Raw genomic sequence first — 16,179 nt, 5'->3', positions numbered from 1 at the left:
GAGGGAAGAGAGAAGAAAAGAATATAAGTTACTGCTTCATTGACATATTTTTCTGAGAACTCACAATTCCCTTGAATAGTCTTGCTGAGGCTACATATGCCAACAGTGCTTCCTCCGTCACCCAGAAGCTTCTTATATGTTAATATTTCTGACACTTTAGCTTTTCCTTGAATGAGGACGTTGGGTTTAGTGAATTTTTAATTAAAAGATTATCTGAGCCAAGAACACCGGGACCGCGCCACGTCCCATGCACGTCTCAACACTGCCATCTCCTGGACAGCGTGGTCACTGCCAGAGGCTGCGCTGAGGCTCTCTGCCGGCGTCTTTGGCGACTCATTATCTTTCCCTTTACCCGGGGCTGTGGCACAGAGGCTGCTGATGGTAAGAACCACTGATCCCCGGCTGGCAGGACACGCATTGGTCCAGAGGGGTGGCAGGATGACTGCTGTTTGGGTAGCAGTTGTGCAAGCCGCCGTGGGCTTGGCCAGGGTCGCCCAATCCAGAGGTGCTCTGCGGGGGGCGCGCGGGCGGCATCCTAGGGGCGGCTGCGGCGTGCAGAAAAGTAGCTGGCGTCTTCCCAGCGCCAGGCCTCAGGGTCCGGTAGCACGCACCTGGGGGAAGACAGCGACACGTGCCTCTCTTTCTCACCACCCAGAGTCCAGGAAGAGGAGTAACAGTGCAAGAGGTGCAGAAGGTGGGTGACACTCACCTTTGACCTGAGGAGGACAGTATGAGTCTGATGCAGAATAGGGTAGGGTATCTGGGAGCTGGCGTTGCCTGAGGATTAGAGACATGCATTGCTCTTTTGTTTCACTCTATTCCATTAGATTTTTGTCACAGCAGGAGGCAGCCCTCAGTGTACAGCACCCAGTGATGGCTCCAGGTGCTGGGGACATGGGGGCAAAGCCCATCAGACCATGCCCAGTGTCATGTCATGGTCAAGAGAGTGGGCTTTGAGTTCCAGCTCTTCCACTTCCTAGCTATGATCCATAGACAAGTACTTAACCTCTCGAGGCCTCCATTTCCTCATCTGCAAAATGGGGATAATTACTATATCTGTCTCACAGCGTTGTTGTGAGAACTAAATGAAATAATGTACACAAAGCCCATAACATAATACCCCAAACACAATGAGTGCTCAATAAAGTTTAATTAATACTACTGCTTCCAAAAAAAGAGAAATATTTAATGTGGTGGATATCCCAATTACACTGATTTGATCTTTACCAAATTATATGAATGTATTCAATTATCAATGTACCCTGAAAATATGTACATCTATTGTGTATCAATAAAAGATATTTTTTAAATTATTATTGCTTAATATTCTCAATGCACTTATACCAGAAAGATGGTTGTATACATTCTTTGGGCTAAGGCAATGTAAATTGATATTGCTAAAGCAATGATTTTCCATCTGTGTTCCAGGGGATCCCAAAGTTCTTGAAAGGAGATCAGGATTTTTACGAAAGAACACTTAAATGGCTGGGGAGAAAATAACTTTTTTCTGTTTTATATATTGAAGTGCAAGTAAAATTTCATTTTTGAAAAAATGTATACTACCACTAAAAAAGTGTGACAACTTCTGTCCCAAAAGATCTACAAGTTCCTTATAGCTCAGAATCTCTGATTCTACATCCATACATAAGCACCACCACCCTCTACTTGAATCTCTTTCTTGGAGAGTATGCTATCTTGTTTTCTTGGTTGTTTAAAATTCCAACATAATACAATGAAGAGAAAAGCTTGCTTTTATCATTTACTGGAAAAGTCATATTTTCTCCTCAAATTGGTTCTTTATAATTTATTCACTTCCTATTAATAAGGGAAGCGAGCACACATATTTACCTTCCTCCAGAAACACCACCCAAAGGAATGTAAAGGAATATGGAGGCATAAATGCAAAAGGATACCGAGTACGTAAGCTGATCACAGCAGACTATATTGCAATAACATGGCAGCAGACAGAATAGAATGGATGGTAGCTGAACTAGTAGAATAGAAAAAGGAAAAACAAAACTGCCTGGAGATGGTGAAGGGGACATAGCTAGCCAACAAGAAGTTTTCCAATCAAACAAAACTCCATAAAAGCCCAGGAAGTTGGAGTCACCATGATGTTCTGAATTCAGGAATAAGGGTAAAGCTGAAAACAAAAGGCTCGGTTGAAGGTTTGGGTAAGAAAAATTGGACCCCTAGATCGGCTTCCCCACCCTGTAAGGCTACCTCCATCACCCAACACAGTTGGAAAGGTTCACTCTCTGGAGAAACAGACCCAGAGAAACTGCGATACAGTTAAATAGGCACAGTTAAGGCCTTGAGTCAGCTCCTGGGCAGAAAATAGAAGAATTAATTAAAAATCTAAACACTGAACTGTGCAACTCTTCCTCAACTCTGCTTTGCAGATTTCCCACAAGTAAGAATGGGAATATTGTTCCCAGGAAAAACTGAATGTACTCAGGGGAGAAAATGATAATTTGAAGTTGCCAGGAAAATAGCCTGTCTCTGCCCCATCACTCTACTAAGAAATTCATCCTTTAAGATTAACCTGAAATTCTGTATCTCCCATAACAAGATGAAATAAAAAAAAAAAAAAAAAGAAAGAAAGAAAGAAAAAAAAAAAAAAGAATAATGATTTGCACACAAAACTTCTTAAACAGCAGCAAACAATGCAGGATCAGACATTTTCAGCAAGCCTTTAATGTTAAAGACAGAGAACCAACAACCAGATAAATAAGGAATGCAAAAGAATCACAAAGAGCTTTTACTTCTGCTATGACTGGTAAACTCCTACTACACCTGACCCTTCCACAGACGAGCACTCTAAACTCAAGAAAAATACAAACAAACAAAAAATTAATCAAAGAGGACACTGGAAAGTTGATAAAAGCAAGAAGATTCTGAAGCGGTACTAAAACTTGGAACCCACTCATATAGTGAGTTACTTGTTTACAGCATTTAGCCTGAAGGCTGGTTGACGTCAAAACCACAGAGCAGCTAAAACTCCAATGGAAACCCACAGTCTTTCTGGCCCGAATAACAGGAAAATAGAGTTGAGGGCAAGCATAGCTGCTGAAAAGTACAAGGGGGGTCTTGGAAGAGAAAGAATCAGAGAGGGGGAACCCCAGATTCTGTGTGTAACTCTGCCCAAGTCTCTTGCTGACTCCTGAGCAGTCGACGTATGGGGCTAACTGCACACAGCCAGAGAAACAAGCGCTGAACGGAGGAATGGGCTACGTCCCAGGACACAGAGTTTGCAGCTTGAGTCTAAGCAACGTCATCGCCTGCTAAAGAAAAGTATATTGAATCTTAGGAGGAATATGAAAGAATCTAGATATGCACAATGTCCAGGTACTCAACAAAGAACCAGGAAAAGGTGGCCTGGCCTGGAGGGAAAGAACAATCAATGAACACCAACCCAGAAGGCATCCAGATAGCAGACAAGGATCTTAAAGCAGCCACTATAACTAAGCTAAATGTAGTAGAACATGTGCTTGCAAAAACAATTTTAAAATACAAACTTTCAGCAAAGAAATAGAAACTATAAAAAAAGAAAATAGAAATTTTAGAATTGGAAAAATTCTAAAAATAAAAATAAAAATTCACTGGGTGGGCTTAACAGCAGAACTTGAAAGCAGATCAAGAGACATCATCCAAATCTAAAGAATGGAGAGGGAAAAAACCCAACTTTTCAAAACAGAGAGAAAAAGAGATTTGTGAACCCGTGGAGAGGATGACATAAAAAAAATACATACATAACAGTCAAAAATTTCACAAATTTGGTAAAAAAAAATATAAATGCATAGGTTCAAGAAGCTCAGCAAATCCCCAGCAAGACAAATACAAAGAAAAACAGACCTAGTTCATCAGGGTCAAATCGCTGTAAACCAAAAATAAAGAGAAACTCTCGAAAGTAGCTGAAGAAAAACAGCACATTATTATAGGGTCATAGTCAAATAATCAGTGAATTCTCATCAAAAGCCCCAGAGGCCAGAAGACAGTGTAAAAGCATCCTTAAAGCGCTAGAGAGAAACAGAACTGGCAAGCCAAAATTTGATATCCAATGAAAAGATTCTTCAAGAATGAAAACAACATAAACACATTTTGAGATAAAAGAAAACTAAGTGAATTTATCAATAAACATACACAATAAGAAATGTTAAAGACAGTTGCTCAAGCTAAAGGGCAATAATACCAGATAGAAACTTGAAACTGTAGGATGGAATGAAGAGAATCAAAAATGGTATATATTTGAATGCAAATTATTTTTTCTCTTAATTTCTTTAAAATGTATGACTATTTAAAGCAAAAATTATACATTATATGGAGTTTGTAATGCACATAGGTGTAACACTTATGACAACTATAGAGGATGGGCATGGGAGATAAATGGAACTATCAAATACATAGTTGAAGGTTTCTACATTTTACATAAAATGGTGCAATATTAACTCATTAACTCTAAGTAAACTGTAAAAAAGTTAAATAATGCAAAAAAGTGTAGCTAAAGTCAATAGATAAAATGGAATTCTAAAAATTATTCAAATAATAAAAATAAGCCAGGAAAAGAGTTATAGGGGAATAAAAAACAGAAGGGACCAAAAAGGACAAATAATAAAACAGCAGACCTAAATGCAGTAGTCCCTCCTTCTGAGGTTTCAGTTACTCACAATCAACTTCAGTCCAAAAATAATAAATGGACAATTCCAGAAATAAAGAGTTCATAAGTTTTAAGTTGCACACCATTCTGATGATGAAATCTCACACTGTGAATCATCCCCTTTTCCATCACATCCACACTGTATACACTACCCACCCGTTGGTCATTTAGTAGCCTACCCAAGACAGACAGACACCTGTCACCTTATCACAGTACTTGTGTTCACATAACCCTTATTTCACTTAATAGTGGCCCCCAAACTCAGGAGTAGTGATGCTGGCAATTTGGACACGCCGAAGAGAAGCTATAAAGGAAAAAACATCATAGGCTGAAGTTGCTAAGATCTACTATAAGAACTAATCTATCCAAGAAATTGTGACGAAGGAAAAAGAAATTTGTGCATAGTACATATCAGTACTATCCACAATTTCAGGCATCCACTGGGGGTCTTGTAACATATCCCCCACTGTACAATAATATCAATAGTTACATTAAATGTTAAAAGATTAAACACTCCAATTAAAAGGCAGAGATTATAAGAACAGATTTTTTAAAAGCAAGACCCAGCTGTATGTTGCCTGCAAAAAGAAACACTTCAAATATGAAGACTCAGATAAGCTGAAAGTTAATGGAGAGAAAAAATGTGTATAAGAAGGGAGAAGTGGTGAGTACTTGGTGGTAAAGAGGCTCATTTCATAATAATAAAAGAGTCATTTTTATTATGAAGGCATAGCAATCAGGATTGTTTATATACCTAACAACAGAGCTTCAAAATAGGTAAAGCAAAAATTGGTAGAACTGAAAGAAGATATACACAATTGGACAATCACACAGTTAAAGATTTTAACAATCTTTCGTCAATTGATAGAACAAATTGAAGAACCATAAAGTCAGTAAAGACAGAGATCTGAGAAAAGTCTTTAAGAGGAAAAGAAACTGATGTGTTTTCATATTGAGAGAAAATTTTCAGTTCTGTTCAGAGAATTTGAGGAAGCAATTAATGATAGCTGCATCAAAGCCAAGCAAAATGTGAAAACAAGGCGGTGATTCAAGAAAAAGAAAAAGAAAGAAAACATCATCATAGTAAATTATATACAAACACATAGTGATACTAATGTAAGCCCTGGATATTGACCTAACTAAAAACTTTTATATAATTTTATGATATTGAGAGGCTGGGGGTAGAAGTGACTGCAGGATGTGGTATAAGAAAATTGAATCCTCTCAGATGATATTAAGTTCTTCACATATATAAAGCAAGAAAGCAATATAAAAACATCATCGAGATATGGGATGGTAGAAATATCTACCAGGAGTATATTTATCTATAACAGGAGTTGGAAAGTGCCTCTGGGAAAGCCAAAGTCAAGGGCAAGGGAAGAAGCAGGGCAGGGGACTGCTAGTAATGCTCTGCTATATGCCATATATACAGTATCATTCAACTTCATATATTCTGCGCATGTATCATCTACAAATTTTTAGTTACAAATTAAATTGTGTAATTGACTCTGAGATCTCACAATTGCACATTCAAGGCTTTAGGCAGTTATTTGTTACCCTTACAATAGAGGTGCCGCTGAATTAAATAATGTTAATAAAAAATGACAATCACAAACAAATCATCGATTTACTGGAGAAATATGGCATGGCATATCGTAAGCAGGAATGCATGCTCCATCCAGCAGTCCTCTTATGGAGAACCCAGAGTCCCTGTGTGGAGTGACAGCAATATGTGTTGGTGGTTTTAAAATGTAGCTTTTAAAATTTTAAATGCTTTCCCTACAATTTACTCCCCCTTCCAAAATTCACCACAGCTACTCCTTTATTTCATTGTATTATATACCCTTCCATGCTCAATGCATTTACATATATTTAGAGGAATTTTGCAGTTCAGAGAATTTTAGGAAAGAATTAATGATAGCCACCCTCAAAACCAAGCAAATTGTTAAAATAAGAGCAATGATTAACTTCAAGGAAAACACTGTTTGGGATTGTTTCTGCACTTCTAAACTCCTCCCTACTCACAATCACCATGTCAGGAATCCCAGCAATGCACATTTAACCGTTTTGGGCCTTGTGCTCGGAACTTGTCTATGTGTCAAAGGGATTTCCATAAAGTAGACAGACACCAGAGTGCAACAGACACCATGGGTCACACCCTGAGTGGCCAACTCTGTCTCTAGCTACAGTAGCAGATAGTTGTGAAAATCAAGAGATTCTTAGCAGCAGGTAAAAAATAGAATAATTTGCTTTCTTAGCCCCTTCCTCTCAGACATACAGCTTGTTTTTTGGAGGATGATAGAGAAACACAGTCCCCTAGGAGTTGGATGCTACCCAAACCAAAAGAGGAGGTCTACAAAATAGACTCTACCCTCCAGCTGGGTGAGGTTTCATATACATCCATGACATCTACACGCTGTCCCCAGAGCAGCCTGTATTTCTTTCACATCACAACCAGGTGATACAATCAAGTATACATTGAGTACCTACTATGCTCATGACTCTACTAGGCACTGTGCAGGACTCATGCTCGGTGTGAAGATGTGGCCTTCATGTGAATATCCAGGCAGGATACTCACAATTCAACAGTCCAATCCCCAGCTTTCTCCACTGACTCCCCTGGTGCCTTCACACGCCAGCCACCCCTTCTCCAGAGCTTTGCTGCACCTCGCGGTGAGCTCCGCTCGGCATAGTGCCTGGTACAGAGCTGGTGCTTAACAGGTATGAAAGACTGTTTTAGACTATTTAATACATGTGGCCATGAATATGCTACGTGTATAAATTCATATATCAAGAGAGGACACTCCTGACCGCCCAGTCTAAAACGGTAGCTTCTCCCACCCTCACCTTCTCGCTCCTTACCTCACTCTTACTTGTCTTCGTCTTACTCAGTGGCCTTAGACTGCCTGCCCTAGTCTCGCTCTCCCCACTGGAGTGGCACGAGGGCAGTGGACGGGAGGGGATGGGAATGGCCCACCCCAGGAGCAGGCAATAAGGAAATGCATTGTCTGTAGAGAATTTAAAAACAATGCTTAAGCCTATGTAGAGTCAGTCTCCTTTTTATCGTCACTCTGCATCACCAATTCCGAGAAAAATGCCTGGGTGCTTTGCCAGGGCAGACTGCTCCTACCACACTGCCCTCGGTAAGCTATTCGCAGGGATTTCGTCTGTTTTGTTCACTGTTGCACCCCATCCCCCCACTATAAACATGGTTGTTATTGAAGGTACTTCCTCTAATTTTTTCATGTGTATGGTTTATCCACTCACATGGCCCTATCCACTCACATGTTCTTAAGAACACGTCTTAATACTCTGTGCGTGCACACACGTGCTACGTATGCAGTGCCCCAGTGGTGAGAGTGTAGTAGGTGCTCAATAAATACTTGCTCGAGCTTGGCTAGGGTTTGTACCCACCGCCTGGAAGGTGGGAAGGGAAAGGGCCCTGGCAGAAATGTTGTCAGTGGATAAAGTAGCCCTAAAAATCCTTTTCATGATAGGACAGCAAGAAACAAGGCAAGGAAGATGCCACGCCTCCCCTCCAGCCCCGTGCCGGCAAACGGCAAGGGCCCTGACCCTCTCACACCCCTCCCCTGCTGCTTTACACGTAGAGAAGCTTCTCCGAGAAACTGCTCTGGGCCGGGTGCCAGGCTAACCCTTTGCATGGGTCGTCCCATCTAATCTCTACAACTCTCCTGCGAAAAGGTAGTTATTGACCCTAAACCACAGACAATGAAACCAGCGCTTGATGAGGTGAAACAATTTACTTGTCATTATTCATCTGGTGATTAGTCAAGCTAGAGCCAGGTGGTCCACCACCAGAGTTTATCCTTTAAAGAACAGGGTGTTTTAAATACAGACCACCCTAATCACATTAATTATCAGAGGTTATTTCATTTTGCACAAATATCCTTAGAATCAAGGAGTATCGGGTAATGCTCTAGCCCCGTCTTTCTCTGACTACATCAGTTTGAACTCAGAAGTCAAACCAGTCAATGAACAGAAACCACAGTTAACAAGCTCTTATCACAGAACGACATGTGCTACCTCACTCCCTTCCACAACATCACAGTAAGGAGCTTATCAGTCCCACTCTGCAGATGGCAGAACCAAGACATGCAGCTGGTAATTGACTCCTAACTCATCTTGCCATCCAACCCCAATAAGCCAGGTCCCAAGTAAAACCCAGAATATTAGATGCTTGAGCTCAACCATCGGAATGAAATGAAATGAAACCTGTAGATTCTTTCACAGATCTAACGTGTCCCTAAGGCCCCCTCCTGTAAAGTCGCCTACTCAAACACCAGTGCCTCCAGCAGCTTCCCTCTTACCCCACATGTGGGACCTCGAGGCCAGCCTACAGCTCGCTGTAATATCTACCCCCACTGGGCATGCTTCCTCAAACCAAACTCTATTAATTATGTGGTTTGGGACTTGGGGGGTAGTGAGGAAGGAGGCCTGCTTATGTGACCTAAAACAGGGCTTCTAGACTGTCATGTGCACATGAGCCCCACAGAATCCTGTTAAAAATGGACACTCTGATTCAGCCTTTTGGAGCAGGGCCTGAGATGCTAACGTGTCTAGCTCCCAGGTGATTCCAACACTGCGGCTCCCTGGCCCACATCTTGAATAAAGGAAGGAAGAAGGTGAACCTCTGGGCGTTTCTCAAGGAAACAAAGCCTGCCTTGAAGATTCACTAGTCTCTTTTCCAGAGCCTTCCCTCCTCTACACACACACACACACACACACACACACACACTTCTTATCCTTTTCCAGTGTAGCCTCCAAGGTTTTACGCTGTTCCCTAAATCTCTCACTCCCTCTCTCCAAGCAGCATTCCATACCTGGACATTTCCCAGTATGTCCCACACCACAGCTCACCTGTGTACCTAATAGGTAACTGACTGGCTAACCTAGGAAAACAGAGAGGACCTCAGCCTGCTCCTCCTAGGTGACAGCCGTCCTAGACTGTACCACACAAGGAAATAAAGGGGAAAGGGCAATTTTCAGAAACCTTCGGAAATGCTGACAGGACTGTCCCCAGTTCTGCACACCAGTTACATTCACACAAAGAGATGAGAAAGTCCTGAGCAGGGTATCCCAACACTCATACATGAGTGCGTGCCTCCCTGAAGGGCCCGTGGCCAGATAAGTTTGAGGAACACTGCGTACCATTTCTCTTCCCCAGTTGTACCTTAGTGCATCAAAGGCTCTGAGAAGTCTTGCCGAAAAGACGCTCATTTAAGGTTATTTAAGCCAGTGAGTCACAAGTTTATTTATTGATTGTGGAACTTTTATTTTTTTTTTTTTTTTCCCACAGCATCTCATGGACAAGTTTCCCACAAAGCATTTAAAGAAATCTTTTTTTACAAGGCAAAAAATTTCCTCTTTTAATGTATTTGAGATCTGAAAATCTGCCTATGAGATTCAAACTAGCTCTCAGCAATATCGTAGCCTGGTGGTCTCTTAGGTCATTTAGATAAAGAGTTGTCACTGACATTTTTAAAAGCACAGTTGGTGGGCAACATAGTAGAGGGGAAGTAACTCATGGTTCATAGCAAACTCAGGTCTGAATCCCAGCTCTACTACTCCAGGCAAGAAAACCTGCGTCCTAGGGCTGTTGTGAGAAATGCTTCTAACCTGCACAAAGAGCCTGGTATTTAGAAATACTCAAAACTTGGAGTCTTTGAACAGGTTGAACCGATGTAATGATCATTGAACCAGCCCAACGTCCCTGCGGTCATGGACTAGACCTGTTTCTGCTTGTTCTTGCTCAGATTTTTATGGCAGCTCCACTTAATTGCACTCAGCTGAGCATTTTTTTTATCAAATAATGACAGATTGTCTGATCACAGGACTTTTCTTTAATGAACATGAACTCTGATAATCTTTGCAAACTATGGCTCAGATCTATTCTGAGTCACACCTTTTGGTATAGAATTTTAGATGCATTTAATATATTTCCCTGAGCTTCACATTACTCCAGAACATCCCCTAAAATATCAATTAATCTAAAAGTTTCATCTAGAAGAAAGGGCATGGGTTCCAGAGCCAGGCCAACTTTAATCTCAGCTTTGCCACTTACTGACCTACAGAGAGCTACTTAACCTACAGAGTTGTTATGAGAATGAATGTGTAACATCAAATATGGGCTAGACAAAACCTGTATTTCTTAGCTATAAGCACAAGCCATGTAAGAAAAATTTAATAAGTTGGACATCACCAAAATTAAAACTTTGGTTCTAAGAAAGATAGTGTTAGAAGAATAAAAACATAAGTTACAAACTGGGAGAAAATGTTCACAAATCACATATCTAACAAAGTTCTTATATTCAGTATATTAAAAATTTTTCCTAAACTCAAAAATAAGAAAATGACCTCAATTTATTGAAATAGGTAAAAGATTTGCACAGTTGTTCCACCAAAGAAAATGTATGAATGGCAAACAAGCACATGAAATGATGTTCAACATCATTAGTCATTAGAAAAATGCACATTAAAACATGAGACACCACTATAATAAAATTATTTAAAAACTCACAATATCAAGAACTGATGATGAAGAGAAGCAACTGGATATCTCATACATTGCTAGTGGTAATATAAAATGGTACAGACACTCCAGAAAATTGATTTTTACAGCTAAGCTTACACTTACAACATGACCCAGCAGTCTTTATCCTAAGTGTTTACGATAGAAAAAGTAAAACTTTGGATCACACAAAAACGTGTACATGAATATTTATAGGAGCATTATTCATAATTTCCAAAAAAGTGGAAATAATTCAAATGTCCTTGAATGGGTGAATGGATAAGCAAACTATGTTATAACCATTCAGAAGCATCTTTCTCAGAAATAAGATGGAATGAACTATTAATCAAAGACATTATGCTAAATGAAAGAAGGCAGACTCAAAAGGTTATATGCTGTATGGTTTAATTTATGTGACATTCTGGAAAAAGCAAAACTATAAGGACAAAGAACAGATCAGTGGTTACCACGGGTTAGGAGTGGGTGGTGGGTTTGACCACAAATGGGCAGCATAAGGGAAATTTTTCAGGTGAGGAAAGTGCTGTGTATCACAATTATAGTAGTGCTTATATGGTTGTATGAATTTGTCAAAACCCACCGGACTTTAAACAAAAACATTGAACTTTACTATATGTAAATTAAAAATAGAAAAAGAAAACTGGAGTGGCTATAATAAATCAGAAAATAAGAGCAGAAATCAATGAGATAGAAAACAAACAAAAAATATACAAATTTAACCAAAAGCTGATTCTTTTAAAGATTAAGGAAACAGATAAAACTCTTGCCAGATTGATCAAGAAAAAAAGACACAAATTACTAATATCAAGAACAACAAAAGAATCATCACTATAAATCCTACAGACATGAAAAGTGTGATAAGCAAATATGAAGAACTTTATGCCAGTGAATTTGACAACTGAGATGAACTGGACAAATTCACTGAAAGTCACAAACTACCTAAGCCAGTAACTAGCAATAGATAACCTGAGTAGCTCCATATTTATTAAAGAAACTAAATTTGGGGATGAAGGTGAGGAGCAGGTGGAACTTCCCACAAAGAAAACTCCAGGACCAGGTGGCTTCACCTCTGAAATTTATCAAAAATTCATAGAAGAAATAATACCAATTCTACCCAAGTTCTTTTGGAAAACTAAAGAGGAGGGAACACTTCCTAGGTCATTTAATTATTTCATAATTTTTAAAACATCAAATGGAGAGCAGCGCTCTCATTACTTACAAGGCCCCCAAATCAAAGTCATTGCCCAAGAACTCCTCCAACAGGGTTGTATCCAGGGCCGGGTTCTCCAGAGTGCCGTTGGCCCCCTGAGCTGCAAAGGCAAAATGAAAATCTTGAGAACCATGAAGATTTCAGAACAGCCAATGGCAAATAACACTGACAAGTCTTTAAGGGCAAGGACTGTGTCTTTCTTATTGTATCCACAAGGATCTACGGCATGAAAGAAGCAAAAGGTAAAAATTTATTCCACAGATGGATGGATGGATGGATGGATGTATATATAGTTGATTTGTTGGTCAGACAAATTATTTCCAGTTAAGTTCAACACGAAGTTTAATACCTTGTTTTGCATTTTTGTTAGACTTCCCAAAATGTAGCACAATAGTTCTGTCCTTTTTCTTGGTTTACAAAATGAAAATAAATTCATCGGTTTCTTTCTGATTATCATAAATATGTTAGAATTTTTATAGTATAAAATATAGGGACATATATGTATAAAGAAGACAAAAATATCTTTATTTCCAGATAACTTGACTCTATAACTAGCAAACTCAAGAGAAACAACCGACAATTAGAAATAATCAGAAAATTAAATAATGTAGTTGGTTAAAATTAGATATGAAAACTACTTGCTGTTTATAATAATAACCATTCAATCATTCAGACAAATATAATGGGGGAAAAAGATTCCATTCAAAATAACATAAAGCATAAAATATCTATGTATTTAGGGACAATTTTTTTAACAAAAAACCTCTATGAAGGACCTTAAGAAGAGATTTAAAAAAAAATGGAGAGATCTACATTGTTCTTAGGCTGCAAGACTCAATATTGCAAAAATCTTATTAGACATTATTTAGGATGTTTGCCAAACCCACGCATTCATTTTCTAAAATTTCCCCAAACAGGAGATAGTCTCCAGCAGCCGTATTTGTAACACATAACCTTGACAGTCACCTGACTCAGGGAGAACCAATCCATGGGTTGGCCAGTGACCAACTCAGTTATTTCTCCCAAGAATTTGAACTAATAGACTTTAAAGCTGATGGTTGAAATTAAGTCATACAATAGGCAAGGCAGAGGACTGGAATAATAGTGTAAATATTTCTGCCACGTTTACCCAGATCCTGATTGATTTTTTTACCCTTACTGAGGCCTGGTTGTGCCACTTTTACTCCAATTACATGACAAACTGCGTATACACCCAAAAAACCCTTTTGAATTGGTTTGTGTGCTACCTAAAATCAAATAATCTTCAAGCTACAGTGTTTTGAAATTCTTCTGGAAGAAGAAAAACACAAGAATGGCCAGGAAAATTATGGGGAGGAGTAAATAAGTACAGAGAGACACATGAATGGGCACATCAAAGGAACACAAACAAGTCCAGGATATCTACAGAAATAGTATACATATGTATATACATACATACGTATGGAATTTTAGTATATGATAAATATATATTTGGACACCGGTGAGGAAAGATCAGAAAATTGGCTAAGCATTTAGGGGGGGAAAACATCTAGATCATTTTCCTGCATCAACATCAAAATTCTGGCTAGATCAAAGGTTTCAATGTAAAACATGAAACCATAGAAAGAAAACATGAATGAATATTCTTATGATCTTGAGATAAACAAGGTTTTTCTAAGCAGGGCATGAGAACCAGAAACCATAAAGAAAATGAACATAAATTTTACTTTATATATTCTTGAGGGGGAAAGAATTTTTAACATTTCATTTTGAAATAATTTCAAACCTACAGAGAAGCTCCAAGAAAACAATGAAAACTCACATATGCCTTTCACCCAGATGTACCAATAATTAACACTGTACTACATTTGCATTAGCATTCTCTCTCTCACCCTCCCTCTCATACACAAACACACACACATACATATCTAAAACACGCATATACATTCTCTGTCATACACACATGCACACATGCATGCACATCCACACATATATATAAAAACACATATATAGACACAATCTCCTATCATATCTTTCTGAACCACTTGGGAATAAGTTGCCTTGACCCCTGAATACTTCAGTGTGTATTGCTAAGTACAGAAGCATTACCTTCACAACCACAATTCAATTTATAAAAATAAGGAAAACTAATATTGATAGAGTTTTATTATATAGCTTACATTCCATATTCAAATTTTGCCAATTGTTCCAATAATGTCTTTTATCTCAATCTTTTTTCTGGTTCAGAATCTAATCCAGGATAACATAATGCATGGAGTTGTCATGTCTTTTTAGATTTTTCGAAGAGCACAGACCAGTTGTTTTATAGATGTCCCTTAATTTTGGTTTGCCTCGTATTTTCTCACGGTTAAATTCAAGTTATGTACATTTGGCAAGACTATTACGTAAGTAACATTGTGTCCTTCTCAGTGCCTTAAATCAGGAGGATAAATATGTCCTGTTAAGATTGATGTTAATGTTGATCCCCTGGTTAAGGTACTGTCAGCCAGCTTTCCCCACTGTAAAGTTACTACTTTTCCTTTTATAATTTGTGAGGAGATACTTTGAGATTGTACAAATATTCTGTTTCTCCTCAAATTTTTACTCAATAGTTTTAACATCCTTTGATGATCATAAGTATTTTAATATAAGAAAAAAGTGAGAGCCCAAAGTAGTGGCTCATGCCTATATTCCCAGCTACTCAGGAGGCTGAGACGTGGCCAGCCTGGGCATCATAGTGACACTCCATCTCTAAAAAATGAAAATTACAAAAAAAAAAAAAAATAGCCTGGAATTGGGTGAGCACCTGTAGTCCTACCTAACCAGGAAGCTGAAGAAAGAGGATCGCTTGAGCCCAGGAGTTCAAGGCTGCAGTGAGCTATGGTGGTACTATTGCACTCCAGCCTAAGTGACAGAGCATCTAAAAGAAATTTTTAAATTTTTTTTAAAAAAGTGAAAAACAAACTGTGAACTATTTTCAATATATATTAAAAAGAGTCAAGATCCTTAATATACAAAATGCTCTTTAAAATCAATAAGTACCAGCAACACCATAATAGAAAAATTATAAAAGACATTAAATGGCAGTTAATGAAATGAGAAGTCTTAAACTTTACTAACAAATGGAATTTAAAGAGCAAAAAAAAATTTTTGCCTATCAAACAGGTACACATTCAAAGAATTAATAAAATCCACTGTTAATGATGATGGAAATAAGAGGACCCTCTTATGCACTATGTATAAATAAAATAATCTTTCTGGGTTTATATGGAAGATTTAGATAAGCCATAATATTACTAGAAGAAAACAGGGACATATGTCTGTATATTTTGAAAGGATAAGAGGGCTGTCAAACCATGATGGGAACATAAAAAAATATATAAATTTGACTACATAAAAATTGAATTTTTTTCAGACCACATAAAAAGCAAGGTTGAGAGCAAATGCCACCCCTAAGGTTTCAAAACCTCTTAATCATTGCCTATATCCTGCTCACTAGAAAAGATTCATGAGAACATATATCATAGTTGTCGTATTCATTACTGTAACCTCATAGTTGACAGTCAAAAAATATTTGTTGAATGAATGAATGAATATCTTCACTAGCAAGGACTGAGCTGATGATCACTGAGTAAAGAGGCAACGTGAATGGGCATATGCTCTCTATTCTGTATAGCCTCCGCTACCCATCCTTTCTGCCACTCCTGAGTGAGGACACATTAGCACCCAACAACAAAGGGGCCTGAAATCTGAGTTTCCTTCGGAGCCCTCTAAGTGCTTGTCTTA

The 16,179-nt window shown here is 38.6% G+C and overlaps 1 protein-coding gene across 1 annotated transcript in view; it reads right to left on the bottom strand.

Annotated features, from left to right (window-relative positions):
• The window catches only part of MYRFL (myelin regulatory factor like), a 106,043-nt gene that overhangs the window by 69,901 nt on the left and 19,963 nt on the right, over window positions 1–16,179 (bottom strand). Inside the window, exons 2-4 of the mRNA XM_069489467.1 lie at window positions 12,424–12,514; window positions 710–777; window positions 353–611 (exon numbers count right to left, since the gene is read on the bottom strand). Coding sequence (XP_069345568.1) covers window positions 353–611; window positions 710–777; window positions 12,424–12,514 — 418 coding nt within the window. The remainder of the gene's footprint in view (window positions 1–352; window positions 612–709; window positions 778–12,423; window positions 12,515–16,179) is intronic.

Source organism: Eulemur rufifrons, chromosome 16 (genome assembly GCF_041146395.1).
Source record: "Eulemur rufifrons isolate Redbay chromosome 16, OSU_ERuf_1, whole genome shotgun sequence".
Lineage (NCBI taxonomy): Eukaryota > Metazoa > Chordata > Mammalia > Primates > Lemuridae > Eulemur > Eulemur rufifrons.
This window is presented reverse-complemented; position numbering and strand designations above follow the sequence as displayed.